At 46.1% G+C, this 17,537-nt stretch overlaps 1 protein-coding gene across 1 annotated transcript in view; it reads left to right on the top strand.

Annotated features, from left to right (window-relative positions):
• The window catches only part of LOC143116950 (uncharacterized), a 99,013-nt gene that overhangs the window by 48,992 nt on the left and 32,484 nt on the right, over nt 1-17,537 (top strand). The window contains exons 18-19 of the mRNA XM_076278360.1: nt 729-899; nt 13,515-13,685. Coding sequence (XP_076134475.1) covers nt 729-899; nt 13,515-13,685 — 342 coding nt within the window. The remainder of the gene's footprint in view (nt 1-728; nt 900-13,514; nt 13,686-17,537) is intronic.

The following is a 17,537-nucleotide window of genomic DNA, read 5'->3' as shown; positions in this document are numbered from 1 at the left end:
CCTACAATATCAGTCCCCGCAGACTTAGGTGCTATTTTAGGTCTAAAATGCTTTGTGAATTACTCTTAGTCAAACAAATTAGGAGTCCTAAAATTACGAGTGACACGCCCATTATTTTTAGGAGTTTCTCCTAAATTCCCTAGTTAGGAGCTACTTTTAGCCTTAACATTCTTTGTGAATATGGGCCCAGACTGACCTGCAGAGCAAATTCAATGTTAGTCTGGGTTCATGTGTGAAGATGCACTACACTGTTTTAGAACACAGTTTTATTTGAATGAGCTTTTGCAAATGTGCTTGTCAGTAATAGTCTGCAGGGGTGGGTAATTGGTTAATTGGGCCACACCCACTCTGGGACACTTTAAAGGGGTTTTGGTTTATGGCAGAGATTTGTACATTGATGTGTAATACCCATTTTATAACACTTTGTTAAATTAAAAACAAGTATCTTTACTGTTTAAAAAATACAAGATTGTGTACACTTATAACATTACAAATCTTTCAGGTGTTTGTGTGCGTGTGTGTGTGTGTGTGTGTGTGTGTGTGTGTGTGTGTGTGTGTGTGTGTGTGTGTGTGTGTGTGTGTGTGTGTGTGTGTGTGTGTGTGTATGTGTATGTGTATGTGTATGTGTTTATGTATGTGATTTGGCATGGGAATGGTCTGCGGCACATTGTATCCCTTACATTTATCCATCTCTGCAATATTTTGTCTTTATTTGTGTTGTTATGCAGACTTGCTGAATGCAAACTCTCAGAGAAGTCCTGTGGAATTGTGGCTGCTGTTCTACAGTCACCAAACTCCCTGACAGAGCTGGACCTAAGTCACAATGACCTGGGGGATTCTGGAGTTCAGCTTCTCTCTAAGGGACTGTCTAGTCCTAACTGCAAACTGCAGACATTAAGGTTGGTGTTAGACATGTCTTTGTAAAGGATTATTATTAGGACTAGTGTGGTTTGGTTTGGACATTATTTTGGACATTATGGTTTGGTTGCTGTTTTATATGTGTCTTAAGGCCTGTCCACACCAAGTCCAATTTTTCGGATGAAATTCACACAAAAAAATTAAGCAGGTTAATAAACACAGTTATTCTAAGTAGTCTGTACTCACTGAGGACGAAATGAAAATAAAAAAAAATACAATAATAAAAAAAAACATTTGAAACTGCCTCGTTTGATGTGGAATTTCGTATGCAATAGAGTTCCTGACTAATTGAATAATGACTTTATAGGGTTCCGATGTCAGCGATGTCATAAGTAGAATGACAAGCAGAAAAGGCTGACACAATATATGATATTGTATTGTATGATATTGTATATGAGATATGTCTCATTAGGCCTATATGCCAAAGTCACAAATAATTTACGTTACATCAGACTTTCCCAGGTGTTCAAGAGTGAGAACTCCACCACAGACAGCTTTCCCCACCTAACCATCATTTCACACAGGGACGTCGTTAGAGCTATTTTGGGGGGGCTGAAGCCACCCTAAGATGATCAAAAGCCCCCTAAAAATATATAGTAATAATATATGCGTCCGAATTCACATCCATTATTCTCTGCTGAATAGCTCACGGAGTACTTATCTCACATAAATCAAGATGTCCAACAAAAGAGTGGAAGCGGAGCTTTCCAATAATATTAGCAGCTATGTGCTGTAATAAATGGTTTGCGTGAAAATTAACGTTGGGCATATATGACATTTCATCATATTTGCATTCACAGCACACAGCGCTTCGTCCATCTCCACCCATTACTGTCGGTGGTATACAGTATCTCACAAACTCAACGCATGGTAAATCATATAGGCTATAAGGATAAACAGTAGACCTTATCGAACACGACAATATGAAACATTCTTTTGTACAGTAGCCGTTCCCGTTCCTGAGTTTTGAAATTGCAGCAACTTTCTACATGGTATCCAACTTTGAGCTGAAATTCTAATGTAGCCTAATAGCAGCCCAAAATAAAGAACCTGCTTTCCATATCAAAGAATCAAAAGTTGATCATGGCATGCACAGAGGCAAAGTGTAAAACACTGGTCTTAACGGGTTGGCCTGTAGCAAGTATTTATATTAATTTTCATCAATGATTGAGTCAGACACAGCTCTCTTGAGTATAGACTTTATCTCCTCACTAAACTTCATTGTGGGATCACTGTGTAAGCGAGCATAAAAGTTAACGTCACCAAGTTGTCTTTCTATTAGGGCTGCACGATATTAGGAAAACATGCGATATGCGATAACATTATTGAGTACTGCGATAACGATATAATTTGCGATATTTAAATATACTGCTCAAAAAAGTTTTTCCAAACATTTTTTGAAACCTTCCACCCTTTTCTCCATTCTCAAACTACATTCACAGAATGTCTGACAGTTCTTGCAAAATAAAACACTCGCCTCAAAAGTTTTACTTGTGCTCAGAACCAAACAGTGTCAGAGTACTGATCCAGTGTATGATTGAAGTGTTCCCTTAATTTTTTTGAGCAGTATATTTAATGTTTTTTTTTTCATTCTGCTTGCTGCAAGCATACACTGTAGGGTTGGGGGGGGGGGGGTAAATGTATAATTACAGAAATAAATGTATCATTTTCTACATAAACAATATAAAATATCATGTAGCCTAGGCTATTTATGGCCTGATGAAAGTGGACAGCTAAGAGACCTACTGACTAGGCTATCGAAGTTGTGTGGAAGATCTGCTCCTAATCCTCATAAAAGACGGATGGACAGCCAATCTGAACACTTGTGCACCAACCAGCAGAATATTCCACATTGCCAGCCTTCGATGGGCCTAGCAAAGAAGCTACTTAAGCTATATCGCGGTAGTCATCTCAGTCTGTAACCTCATACGCTGTGCATCCCACTTTATTAGGCTACCGGTATGCCGACTACGAGGGCAGCGGAAAGTGAAAGTAATTGGGCTTCAATCGCACAGTCCAGGATAAGAAGTAGGTTAAACAACTTTTACAAATAACGAATCCTGATTACCTCTGTGCTGCTGTCTGGGGCTTTTGCTAAATGCAAATCATGAAATACAAGCCTTACAGACAGTGAAAGACAGATATCTTCTGATATAACGATAACGAAATAATTTTTTTATTTTAACGCGGTGGAGAAGGACGCATTTGCGCTGTGTTTGTAACACGGCATCCTTCATAAAACCAAAATATTTCCATATAACAGACGCTTTCCTTTTAGTCACTAATTCCTCTTCACGAAAGTGTAACCTACCTCGCTCGACTCACTATCTTCAGCCATCACGACTTAGCTCCCGCTTCAACACCTAAAACACCACACACCTAAACTGGTAGGGGACGGGCTTCTTGGGCAGCATGACAGCATCGGTTTGGTAAAATATGTTGACATTCAGAATGTGAATACACCATAGACTGTATGGAATGCGCACGGCACAGAAAATGTATCGAAATTTATCGAAAATTAAGTAATCTTTGCGGTATGTCCATCGCAAGCGTTGATATCGCGATAACGATAGATTTTAGATATATCGTGCAGCCCTACTTTCTATTTCTTGTACATAAGCAACCCTGTCCTGAATGACAATTGAACCCCCCTTGTCTGCGGATTTAATCACAATGTCATCATAGCCTATTGTCTTGAAAATTATATAGCCTAGCATAATAGAGGGCCCTTACAATGATCAAAGACCTTAGTAGTAAAATTACACTGAAAATACTAAGGACTTAGTATACTGAAAGGACTAATTTGATATTTTACAGTGGGTACCAGGCCCGGAGTGGGTAATCGGGAGAATTTCCGGTGGGCCGCTTAACTTTTGGGCCGGTCAAAGGAAAAATATTGACATTTGCCACGTTAATCTATCTTCTCTTAAAGTTGGCTATACACGTTCACATTCTATGCCTAACACCACAGCCTCTGCATGGGTTGTTCTCCCCTCCCAAGAAGAGTTAATTGGTTGGGTCCATATAGCCCGTCTTTTCTAAAAAGTTTAGATACCAGCCGGGCCGGCCCTACCGTAGTGATAAGCGTCAGGGAGGATGGATGGTAGAAAGATGCCTTGAGGGACTGAAAAGCCCAGGTAAAAAAGACGAAAAGTATTGGAGGAAAATGCTGCCAAATGTGCCAAGCTTCCAGATTTTTTTTGAAGAAGACAAACATAAGTGGCAACTGGTAAAGAGAGATAGCCATGATTATAGCAGCGTAATTATTGGGATAATGGGCTATGGACGTTGTAGCATTGGCAACCTATTCGCAAGCAACATATTAAATTAATTGAAATATTAGCCTTTTTGTATCATCCAATATGGCGATTCATAGACTTTGCAAATAGCATGCAAATATTGATTACAAAACTCAAGCTTGATCTGTATGCAGTAGTCTAGGCCTAAAAGCAAAAGTAGCCTCTGAGCAGCAGATCAGCCAGTCCTCCGCTGAAAATGATCAGCCCGAAATTAACTATGACTACAGGGACAAGTAGAAAGGATAATAGTTAACCATATGAATTAAAGTTCTTTTATGTAAGAAAGAACTGTATATGACCGCAGTAGCTACGTGATCAACCTATATGCCTTGTTTGCTCAGAAGTGGGTGTAGTAAAGGAGTAAATCACCAAACAACAACATGATATGCCCATGCAAAAAAAAAACATGTAAACAATAGTTCAATATGCCTCTTAGTGTAATTGTGGGATACATTTCAAATGCTTTATTTCTTCCTTCCTGTTTTTGTTATCAACCTTATCAACTTATCCTTGTGGAATAGTGGAATATTGGTAGCCTACTAATAAAAACTACAGAATAGTAAGAGCTGAAATGTTGCTTTATTTATCTAATTTCCACCACCATTAAAAAAGTGGGCCGGTCTTGGGCGTGAAACTCCCGGGCTGAAAAGTGGCCCCACTCCGGCCCTGGTGGGTACTATTAATTGAAATCCCTAATCCCTAACTTCACAACAGTTCATGAAATGTGGGGTGATGACAGCAACCCCCCTGCCACTGGCAAGATAGGCGTACAATATCAGTCCCCGAACACTGTTGTTATAATTAGCAATATAATCAGCATGGTGACATGGTGTCCCTGTTAATATAAATTCATTGAAGCCCTTTTAAGGTGTGATGATTTTTTCGACGGGCTCTATAGAATGGAATCTCACTGCAACAATGAACAGAGAACTTCTCGATGCACATGATGTGCATGAAAAGAAAAATTATGTTTATTCACAGAAATGGAATGTGCATCATGTTAGTTTAGAATAGGCTATTTAGGTATTTTAACCCAGGATGCAGTGCAGCCTGCCATAGTTTTATAGGCTATGCTGATGTAACCTGCGTTGTTGAACCTGCTCGATTCAGCCCTGCACACGTCCGGACTCGAACCCGCAAATAGCATCACCTCGGATCGGGAGGCGAGCGCGCTAACAATTGAGCCAATAGCCCAGGCTACTGGCTCGCATGCCAGCAGCACTCTTGAGGCGTTGGGGAGTGAGGTTTACCAACGTTCCACAAGCACAGCTAAGCTAGTGCTGCAGATCAGTCTCTGATAGCCTAGAATCTAGACGCACCCTAGCGGCGGCAAATTAATTTGCTCACCCTGTATGTCTAGTATCAAACCATAGGGATTTCTATTGGCTGACACCGTGGACGTCATCCAGTCACAGCGCTCTATTTTGTTAGAGAGTATTAGGGCGGCTTAACAGGATAACGACAGTCCTGCGACGGTGAACAACAAGGAAGGTGGCTATGGCGAACGAGGAGCGGTTGTTTGAATCGGCGTTGGCGTCAACTTTGGAGGAGTTGGACTTGTGCTTTTCTTTGAAAGTTGAGCAACACAATGCATTTAAGTCATTCCTTTCGAAGAAGGATGTATTTGCCGTTTTGCCGACCAGATACGGATATGGTCGTAGCGCTGGCCTATTGCATGCCTAGGCAGTTTGAAAGACAATTCTCTGCCCGCCCCTTGGATTAAGCGAGGTGAATGGTTCGATTCCAGACTATACATTTCAATGGTATAGGATGGCCCGCCAGGCTAAGTCTCTGAGGCTATGCCCTCTGCTTCTTAGCAGACTTTTAAACATAGCCTGTGTTATGTAACTGGAGTTGATTTATGTTTTATGTAATGGGATAAATATTATTTATGTATGGATTTCTATGCAACGTCACAAAAACATGCGTGCGCAACAATGCTCTCCATGAAAAGAATAAAATGAGTTTTTGTGCTGAAAACTGCACCAATTCGAAATCACGATGGTTAGATTGTTCAATATCGGAATGCATGTCTTCGCCAAAAATGACAAAATACGATGTTATATTAATAATGCAAATGAACGGCAAACTCTGAAATATAGTCTGAGATGAGATGTTATTATCATTGAGACAACAGGGGTATACAAAAAAATCTGTTCTCTTTCAAGCATTCATTCGGTATCTCACTATGGGACACGCCCCCTCGCGAGTTCCCCAGAAGCCATTATTTCATTACACCAGCCACCATTGGCTGGACGACTGACGTATGCGACGTGGAGGAGGTACTTCCTCCTCCTTTATATTCTACGGCGCAACGTCATTGCTTCAGTCTAAAACCTCTTCTCGCCCCCAGAGGCTTGCTCTCTCGTATACAGGTGCTGTGGCTTGGTGGCTTAACTGTTCATTGAGCGAGGTAACGACTCGGTCCCCGAACGCTACCTTAACGCCGCTTCATCTTCGAAGAGCACTGGTTTGGACTTGGCTAGTCTGTCTCCAAACAGTAGCCTCTCCCTTGCTAGCCTGTTGCCAAACAGTAGCACGCTAGCCTGTCTCCAAACAGTAGCCCTCTAGCCTGTCTCCAAACAGTAGCACGCTAGCCTGTCTCCAAACAGTAGCCCGCTAGCCTGTCTCCAAACAGTAGCCTCCAAACCCCAAAGCTAGTCTGTCTCCATACAGTAGCTCCAAAGCTAGTCTGTCACCAAACAGTAGCAACCGCTAGTCTGTCCTCAAACAGTAGCGAAACATGTCGACGCCAGTGCCCCCCCTCCCCGCGAGGAAGTGCGAAGCCCCGGCTAGGATGTGTTTGTGTGGGAACAAGATTTCGGCCGCTGACACCCACCAGGTGTGTGCCGCGTGTCTGGGGCTGCAACACGCCCAGACCGTGTTAACATCCCCGGAAGTGTGTGAACACTGCGCCCGACTTTCCCTCCGGTCTCGCCGACGTAGGCTAGCACGCCTAGCTAGTCTCACCGACGACGACCCCATGCTAGGAGCGGATGACCTCCCTCCCCTTGAGTCAGCAACCCTTTCCCAGGAGCCGGCCGGCGCTGGAGAACTGGGCGCTAGCTGGGGCGACCAGCTTGACGCTCTATCGCCTATATCCGACACCGAAGACAGCCCAATGGGGATGCTAGGTGCGACTGGCGAAGCTGAACTCATCTCAGAGGATGACTCCGTCGACCTACTATCCCTGGGGGATGAGGATGGCGACGACTTTTTCCTCCCAGCCACTCAGGCTGCTCGCCCGAGCGGCGTGAGTAGTGATAGCACCACCACTGGGGCTGATGAAGCCGCAAGCGGGGGCCTTCACGACGTCTGCAAGAGAGCAGCTGCAAAGCTCGGCGTTCCCTGGCCGGAGGCCCAGAAGGAGACCGTGTCTTCTCGTTACGAGGGAAAGAGGCTCCCGAAGGCTAAAAGCTCCACCAGACAACTGCTGCCCGTCTTCCCCGAGTGCCTCGAGGAAGCCACACACACGCTCATGGAGCAGCCCATTCTCAGCGAAAATCCCGGCTCAAGGGCTCGCAGCGCTGGAATGGCCAGGCATGGAAAGCAGTGGATTCTCCCATCTGCCCCCTGTCGAACCGCTCCTGGCCGCCCATCTCCACCCCACCCAGAAGTCTGCGATGACCCCCTCGGGACCCGCATTCCCCTCCATAGCCGACAATTTCCAGTCCGCCGTGACTGTAAATAGCTACAAAGCAGTGGCGTCGGCGGTGAGAGCTCTCAACGCCTCATCTCTGCTCATGGCCTACCAAGCCTAGCTGGAGGAAGACTTCTCGTCCGCCCCCAACCAGCCAGCTGTGTGGGACGAAATGTGTGTGGTCACAGACCTCTGCTTACGGCTACACAGGTGTGTGGTGCAAACGGCGGGACGGGCTATGGCCCTCATGGTCTCCCAAGAGAGAGCTCGCTGGCTCAACCTCTCCAGCCTCTCCCACAAGGAGAAGACCCAGCTGCTAGATGTGCCCGTGGACCCCAAAGGCCTCTTTGGACCAGCCGTGGCCACTATGCAAAAGCGGTGTGAGGAAAAGAAACGGGACGGTGAAGCGCTGCAGCTGTGCCTCCCCAGAAAGGCACAAGCCCCCGCTTCCAAACGTCAGCTCCCGACCCAGACTGCCACTCAGGGCCTTGGTAAGACCCCCGAGCTCAAAGGTGCCTGGGTTAAAAAGCCCTTTAACCCTAACGCGACACAGGGAGGTCAGCAAAACCCCCCACCCGCGCAGGGAGCGAGGAAGAAGAAGCGCGCCTAGTACGCGGCTTGCAGGCGAGGGTGGGGGGGGGCGAGTCCAGCCAGACGCTCCCCCCTCCTCGACTCACCGGCCCCGTTCCTGGGCCTGTTCAAAGAGGCATGTTCACTGCCCCCCAAGAGGCGTGCAGAGGCCGCAGAGGCCACAGAGGCGCTCGCAGTTCACAGCCCACTGAAGCGGAGAAGAGACCTAAAGGGCCAGTTCGAGCCCCAACAGAGTCTCACAAGCACACACCAGTGCCCCCCTTCAAAAATAAATGTTTCGGTGCGCAGCCAGGCCGAGGGCCGAGGGCGTATCCGTCAAAAGAATGCAAAAAATTGTCAAATGAACAAAAAAAAAAAAAAAAAGCTCTCACAAAAAGTCACAAGCCATGTTCAGTGGCAATGGCGTGCAATCACTCCCTAATAACGCCACCAGGCGGAGCCAAAGCTCCACCGGGGGCGATGGGCAACATAAGCACGCTAGCGTTGCAGCCCACGCCAGCTCGGTCGCGCCAGTTAGCGCCACTAGATGGCGTCATTTCGCCACTGACCGAGCGCATCCAGTACTGGCGGATGTACGTGAAGTCAGACTGGATAATAAAGATTATAGCGAAAGGCTACCGCCTACAGTTCGCTACACCCCCACCCCCGTTCAATGGGATTGTACAATCCCACGCTACAGGGGAACCTGCCCGTGTTCTACGGGGGGGAAATAATTTCCCTGTTAAACAAACAAGCGATCAGAGTAGTCCCCATCGAGCAAAGCCGTCACGGTTTTTACTCGGGGTATTTTCTGGTCCCAAAGAAAGGGGGGGGGCTTGCGCCCGATATTGGACCTGCGTGCACTGAACAGATACCTAAGAATGTACAGGTTCAGGATGCTAACCAACGACGCATTAATGCGCTTCGTGCGCCCGGGCGATTGGTTCACCTCAGGGGATCTGACCGATGCGTTCCTACACGTCACGTTGGCACACAGACTGATCTTATGGAGCAGCACACAGCTCCTGTCGTTGAAAGCCACACACGTCCCCGGTGTATTGAATTTGGGTGCAGATTTATTATCCAGGGGCAACCCCCGCTACGGAGACTGGAAACTCCACAGCGATGTGGTGGCTCAAATCTGGTTGCGAACGGGTCGAGCGAAAGTGGACTTATTCGCCTCAGAGGAGAATGCGCAATGTCCGATGTTTTTCTCCCTGCGCGATCAGAAACCCCCGTTAGGGATGGATGCTTTGGCCCACCAGTGGCCACACGTCCTGCTCTATGCCTTCCCTCCGTTGGAACGGATCACTCCAACGCTCGCCAGGGTGCGGGAACAGAGCCTCTCACTCATTCTCGTAGTCCCGCTCTGGCCAGGGAAACCCTGGCTAGCAGAAATAGTCCCGTTACTCCACTCCCCACCGTGGCCGCTGCCCCCCCGCAGGGACCTGCTGTCCCAAGCGAACGGGGAAATATTTCACCTTCATCCAAAGCGCCTGGCCCTCTGGGTTTGGCCCGTGAAAGGCTGAATCTGACAGCTGCAGGACTGCCCTGCAATGTCATAGCGACCATTCAGAGCGCTAGGGCGTCATCAACTAGGACGTTGTATGATAGCAAATGGCGTGTATTTAATGACTGCTGCATTAAAACAGGGACTATAGCCTTCCAGTGCTCTGTGGACATTATCCTTACGTTTCTGCAAGACTTACTGGATAAAAACAAGTCCTTCTCCACTGTAAAAGTTTACCTGGCTGCCATCTCGGCCTGCCATGTAGGTTTTGGGGACAAAACAGCGGGCCAGCACCCTCTCATACGTCAATTTATGAAAGGGGCTCAACGCCTCCGAAGGTTTTCAACCCGTCACTGTCGTGTCGGCCGATTGAACTATTTGCGTTTAACCCACCGCCTTTCGCCTCCCCGGAGCAGGAGCGGCTGAATGCGCTCTGTCCGGTCAGGGCGTTGCGTGCGTACGTGGACAAACCAGCGGAGTTAAGGAAAACGGAACAGCTGTTTGTGTCTTGTGCAAAGTCACATCTGGGTAGACCGCTCACTAAGCAGCGTCTATCACAATGGATTGTGGCGGCTATTGCCCTGGCATATACGACTAAGGGGTTACAACCCCCAGTCGGTTTACGAGCCCATTCCACTCGAGGAATATCGACATCATGGGCTTTATTTCAGGGCTTCCCCATAGAGGATGTATGCTTGGCAGCGTGTTGGGCAAACCCGACAACGTTTGTCAGGTTTTACAGACTTGATGTCACTGCCCCGACTTTGGCGCATTCAGTGTTAGGCACTGGGACGCCGGGGGCGCATTGATGTTGTTGGGGATTGCAAGCTTGTCTGGCAATCCGGGAGTCACGATATCCCATAGTGAGATACCGAATGAATGCTTGAAAGAGAACTCACGTAACCCCGGTTCTCTGATAGCATGAGTGAGGTATCTCACCAGACCACCCTCCTTGTCGGTGGCGAGAAGAGGTTGGTTAGCTAGACTGAAGCAATGACGTTGCGCCGTAGAATATAAAGGAGGAGGAAGTACCTCCTCCACGTCGCATACGTCAGTCGTCCAGCCAATGGTGGCTGGCGTAATGAAATAATGGCTTCTGGGGAACTCGCGAGGGGGCGTGTCCCATAGTGAGATACCTCACTCATGCTATCAGAGAACCGGGGTTACGTGAGTAACCTTAAGATTGTAGCTTACAGCAGCCGACTATTAAGTTTATAACGTTGTGGACGTCCACCAAGCGTCTTCTGCCCCACGGCTGCGCGCGCATCTTGTTTTGTTGGTAAAGGAGCACTCGCGCGCATCTAGTTTTGTTGGGTCGCACTCGCAGTCGCTGCCTAGCAACCGGGACAGTTGGAAAACAGAGAAGACATGAAGCTACATGGTTTTGACAGTGGGATGAAAAAGTTACTAAAAAGGCTAACGTTACAAGCTGTCATAACAGTTCAGTCTACTGTAGTAAAGTTAGGTCGTACAGTCACTGAGGTCGATAGTCACGTATTATTTTCAGTATGAGTCTGTTGAGTCGACATTGCGGAGGTAAGCAGTTAGTAGCTGGATGTGGCAGTTGTTTGAGGGAAGACGTTAACGTTAGTTATTTGACTAAAGCGGTAAGTGCTAGTGCTAACTAGATCAGCAAGAGAGTATTAACACATTCCGGTACAAACGTCTTGGGAGCTGTTTACTGTCGATCGAGAAGGACAGAGAAGGGGGAGGCTGCCATAGTGAGACTAAGTTAACGTTAACGTTACAACTTGGTGGACATTGGAAAAGCCTCGAGTGGAAACCGTTAGCCTGGAAGCTCATCGCTCGCGCAGCCAACCTTCCCAACTCAACAGCGATTCTCAGGGCAACGGTCGCCTCGTGTCTTCCCTGCCCACCAGTGACCAGTCTCCGTTGCTGGTCCTGCTAAGAGGTGTGTTGTGTTTGTGTGTCGCCTGAAATGTACTGTAGCCTACGGTTTGTTTTACACATTCTTTTAGCGACCTAGTGGAACAGTCAACGTAGACTAAACCAGACATCCCAAGTCTCCCGGAAGTTCCGGGAGTCTCCCGTATATTGATAAAGGCTCCCTGACGCCTGCAAATTAGATAAAATCTCCCGGAATTTAGAGTGAGCGATCAAGAGCGAGCATTCGAGACCGCGTGTGCATCTGAGTGTAGCGCGCACACGACGGGAGAGAGAGAGAGAGAGAGAGAGAGAGAGAGGGGGGTGGTGCGTGTGTGCCTGAGCGCATCCAAGAGAAAGAGAGCATCCTGATTGGCCTGTTTCGCTAAATCAACCAATCAGTTTTCAGTGTAGGCGGGCTTTAATTGATCTCTTTTCTCCTTAATTAATCAGTTCAGTGTATGAATAAGAGCGTCATAGCAGAGTCAGTGCCTCAAAAAAAACGAAAATGTAGGCTACCCTTGTCTCATAAGAGTAAAAAATAATGATAGGCCTAGTCTTGCACGCTGCCCTGTTTGTAACAGTGACTTTAGCATTGCCCATGCCAGGTGAAATGATTGCAAAAGACAGGTTGAGGTGAGTTTAAGTGCCAATTAATGTGCATATTATTCAGGCCTATAGCCTAGATGGCTAGTTGCCAAGGCTACACCAAACTACCAAAGGCTACACCAAACTACCAAAATCTAAATATTTTCTATCTATAGGCCTTCCTTATTTGGTGTAGGCCGACTGACTAGGCTAAAGGGGGGGGGGGGGGTCGTGATACCTCCCTGAAATGACTTTTTGCAGGTTGGGATGTCTGCTAAACCTAACACGTAGACTAGTTAACAAGGAGTATTTTTCTTGAAAGACACTCGTTTGAACGGCCATCACTAACGTTATCGTAAAGTCTGTCGGTCTCCATGGACTGAACTGATACATTGATGAACTCTTGTCACAGCAAAGTGTGTGTGTGTGTGTGCATGTGTGTGCGTGCGTGCATGGATGGGATGGATGAGTGACCTGACCTGATGGGCTCAACCGATTGTGTTTTGTGGTTCGACTGCACTGCACTGGCCTACAGTATATCATATGTGACGTGTTAAATATACATCTTCACTCCGGGATTTCATGACGTATCTGGTGTGTACAGGGCTTTTAATTATAAAATGCCCCCCCCCCTTTCTCTCTTTCTCTCTCAGACTCAGCAAGTGTGGTGTGATTCTAACCGTCTACTGAATTGCATTATGCACACTCAATTCTCACTGGTATCTGCTAGACAACAAGTACCAAAACATGATTAGTTCATAGATTTCACATGTAAAATACATTTTATACAACCCCACCCCCATCTTGCCTGTTCATAATTCTGAGAAATTCTTGAATTGTGTGCATGTACGTGTTTGTGTGTGTGTGTGTGTATGTGTGTGTGTGAGTGTGTGTGTGTGTGTGTGCGTGCATGTGCTTGTGGGTGTGCCTGTGTGTCTGCATGTGCATGCTTGCATACATATGTCTACTGTGTGTGTATGTGTTATACGTATGTTTACTGTGAATGTATGTGATCACTTGATTGTGTTGATTTATCGGGGCACATTGTATCCCTTACATTTATCCATCTCTGCAATATTTTATCTTTATTTGTGTTGTTATGCAGACTTGCTGAATGCAAACTCTCAGAGAAGTCCTGTGGAATTGTGGCTGCTGTTCTACAGTCACCAAACTCCCTGACAGAGCTGGACCTAAGTCACAATGACCTGGGGGATTCTGGAGTTCAGCTTCTCTCTAAGGGACTGTCTAGTCCTAACTGCAAACTGCAGACATTAAGGTTGGTGTTAGAAATGTCTTTGTAAAGGATTATTATTAGGACTAGTGTGGCACATTATGGTTTGGTTGGTGTTTTATATGTGTCTTAAGGCCTGTCCACACCAAGTCCAATATTTCGGATGAAATTCACACAAAATTAAGCAGGTTAATAAACACAGTTATTCTAATTAGTCTGTACTCAATGAGGACGAAATGAAAATGAAAAAAAAAAAATGCAATAATAAAAAAAAACATTCGAAACTATCTCGTTTGATGTGAAATTTCGTATGCAATAGAGTTCCTGACCAATTAAATAATGGCTTTTTATAGGGTTCCGATGTCAGCAATGTCATAAGTAGAATGACAAGCAGAAAAGGCTGACACAATGTATGATATTGTATTGTATGATATTGTATATGAGATATGTCTCATTAGGCCTATATGCCAAAGTCACAAAGAATTTACGTTACATCAGACTTTCCCAGGTTTTCAAGAGTGAGAACTCCACCACAGACAGCTTTCCCCACCTAACCATCATTTCACACAGGGACGTCGTTAGACCTATTTTGGGGGGGCTGAAGCCACCGTAAGATGATCAAAAGCCCCCTAAAAATATATAGTAATAATATATGCGTCCGAATTCACATCCATTATTCTCTGCTGAATAGCTCACAGAGTACTTATATAAGTTTACTTACTTATAAAAGAGCGGAACCGGAGCTTTCCAGTGATATTAGCGGCTAGGTGCTGTAAAAAAATGGTTCACGTGAAAATTAACGTTGGGCATACTTGACATTTCATCATATTTGCATTCACAGCACACAGCGCTTCGTCCATCTCCACCCATTACTGTCGGTGGTATACAGTATCTCACAAACTCAACGCATGGTAAATCATATAGGCTATCAGAATAAACAGCAGACCTTACCGAACACGATGATATGAAGCATTCTTTTGTACAGTAGCCGTTCCCGAGTTTTGAAATTGCAGCAAATTTCTACATGGTATCCAACTTTGGGCTGAAATTCTAATGTAGCCTAATAGCAGCCCAAAATAATGAACCTGCTTTCCATATCAAAGAATCAAAAGTTGATCATGGCATGCACAGATCAACTGTGCTTTTGAATAGATATTTCTACCAGCATGCTCTAGGTCAGTGGTTCTTAACTGGTCTGGCTTTGGGACCCACAATTTCCCATGTTCATGAAGTCACGACCCATATATATTTTATAGCGTTTTTATAGCGGTGTGTGTGTGTGTGTGTTTGTGTGCGTGTTGTGTGTGTCCATGTACTGTTGTACTGTGTGTGTGTGTGCGCATGTGTAGTGTGTGTGTGTGTGTTTATGTGTCTTTGTGTATGTGTGTTTTTATATGTGTGTGTGTGTGTGTGTGTGTGTGTGTGTGTGTGTGTGTGTGTGTGTGTGTGTGTGTGTGTGTGTGTGTGTGTGTGTGCATGTGTGTGTGTCTTTATGTATGTGTAGATAAATAAAGCAAATCAGGGAACCACCTACTCTTTGCGATATGTGCCATGCGATCTTTAACAATCATGGTGAGTCAGGACCTCAATTTAACATTCATGCAAAGGAAAACGTCTCCTGCAGTACAGTGTCCCTGTCACTGCAATAGAACATTGGGATTGGTATTTGTTTGGTGGCTTTTGGCCACAGGGAAGAGTGCCACCTACTGGCCAGCCACCAACACCACTTCCAGCAGGAACCTACTCTTGCAAGGAGGTTTCTTATTAGGTACTTACTAAGCCTGCTTAGCTTCAGTAATTCAGCAAAGTCAGGGTATCTGCTGGTCTGGCTGCTGGCTAAAAACAAAAGGTGAAAGGCATATATGATTCTAACCGTCTCACTGAATTGCATTATGCACACTCAATTCTCACTGGTATCTGCTAGACAACAAGTACCAAAACATGATTTCACTAGTTCACATTCCTGAATTTGCATAAAGACATAAAAGCATAATACATAAAAGCATAATAGAAAAGCATGTTTGGCGAGGTCTCTGGCCATGGTCCTGAAGGGCTTCGCGGAATCGTGCCGGAGTCGACTGCGCAGGCAGGAGTCGGGCAGGATTCCGCCATACACCCCAAAAATTGCATTTGAAGATGAAGGACCCTATGGCAAGAACCACACTGAGCAAATTCAATGGGAGTGCGCGAGGTGCGCTTCCTCAGATCAGAGATTTGATCTGATATATGAGTGATAGGCGTTGGAGGACCACCGGCCGAGAGTTTTGAGGGCTTGATCGGACAGACCGTTATTTGCCGCAGTGGTGGCTGCACCAATCCTAAAGAATAAGTTGAGTAACGGTCTGCTGGGATTCCGACTTGCGTTAGAACAGCTTTGAGCTGCATTTGAAAACAGAAGCAAGTGACGGAGCGTCCGTCATCTGTATCAAATGGGGGATCTAATGGGGATGCGATAGAGGAACGACTTGAATTAAGACAGCCAGGGGCGCCTGTCGTCTATGGCAGATGGAGGTCTAATGATGATGCAAATGCCAATCTATGAGTTGACACGCAAAACAGCAAACTTGTTTGGCAAGATCCCTAACCAGGGTAAAGGAGTGCTTAGCGGATTGGTCAGACCACCAGCCGCGGTGGTAGCTGTACCAATCCTGAAGTAATGGGAAGCTTGAGAGCTAACTTAACAGGCATGCACTTGCACACATAACATGCACTTAACATGACATGCAAGGCAATGAGCTAGCAGTTGCAGAGCTCGGGGTCAGTGCAGGGGAGTACAGCTTGCAGTTGCAGAGCTCGGGGTCAGTGCAGGGGAGTACAGCTTGCAGTTGCAGAGCTCGGGGTCAGTGCAGGGGAGTACAGCTTGCAGTAGCGGAGCTCGGGACCAGTGCAGTGGGAATAGAGGACTGATGTAGTTGCTGATGCTCATGGCATGTGATTCGAAGATTTGTGAGTGATTCATAAAGTTAACATTCCAAATTACAAACTACAATTCTGCTGTTTGGCAAGATCCCTAGCCAGGGTCATGGAGTGCTTTGCAGGGATCGATCTTGCAGGAGTGTACTGTGCTGGCAGGAATCAAGCAGGATCCATGTCATGTGATCACCCCAAAAATTGCAACCCAATTGAAGAGACCCTGGCTAGGACCGTGTTTTGGCTATAGATAAGGTGATATGAAAGGTATCTAAGGCGCCTAGAGTATTCTACTACTCGGGTAGACCGTTATTTGCCTGAATGAAACCTAAACGGTCTGTGCCAATACCAATATGCGTTGGTAGATATCTGAGTTGCCCTTAAAACCAATGAGGGTTTACAGGTTTCTACTTTGCTGTATTAAGTTTGTAGAGAACGCTGAGCTACCTAGCATTATGGTAGCCAATCTAGAGAGTAAATATGAACCTGTAGCAAACACTTTAATAGAGGCAGTTTGCATTCAAGAGCATGAGAAGAAATTTAGAGAATGAGAGCAAGCGGCTAGGCTGGAGTAGGTTAGGCATTGACACATAGATTAGTACAAGTGAAGAGCCTGAAGAGCCATCTTGAAGCTAAAACTGATTAATGGATGTTAAGAAACCCATGCTTGGCAGAGTCTATGGCTCAGCCAAATTGCTCTGGGGGGATCGTGCAGGAGTCACTGTGCAGGCAGGAGTCAGCAGGATCCGTGTATACAGCCCAAAGATGAGTGCAACTAAGGCACCTTAAAAAAAGGAAGCAAAAGGGTTTGTAAAGAGCAAACATGAAGAGCGGAAAGAGAAGATTGACCTGGGTGTGATCTGGAAAACATTGTTAGAAGGATGCGGTGACCAGTGTTTCCCACAGAATTGAATTCCAATTGTGGTGGTTGGTTTGCAGAATTAACTTGAATGGAACAGTTTATCAAATTAGCACAGCGTGGTTATG

Source organism: Alosa pseudoharengus, unplaced genomic scaffold, assembly GCF_046254945.1.
Source record: "Alosa pseudoharengus isolate Yale_2024_CS ecotype anadromous, Long Island Sound unplaced genomic scaffold, YU_APseudo_1.1 YU_APseudo_1.1_scf_1, whole genome shotgun sequence".
In the NCBI taxonomy this organism is placed as follows: domain Eukaryota; kingdom Metazoa; phylum Chordata; class Actinopteri; order Clupeiformes; family Clupeidae; genus Alosa; species Alosa pseudoharengus.
This window is presented reverse-complemented; position numbering and strand designations above follow the sequence as displayed.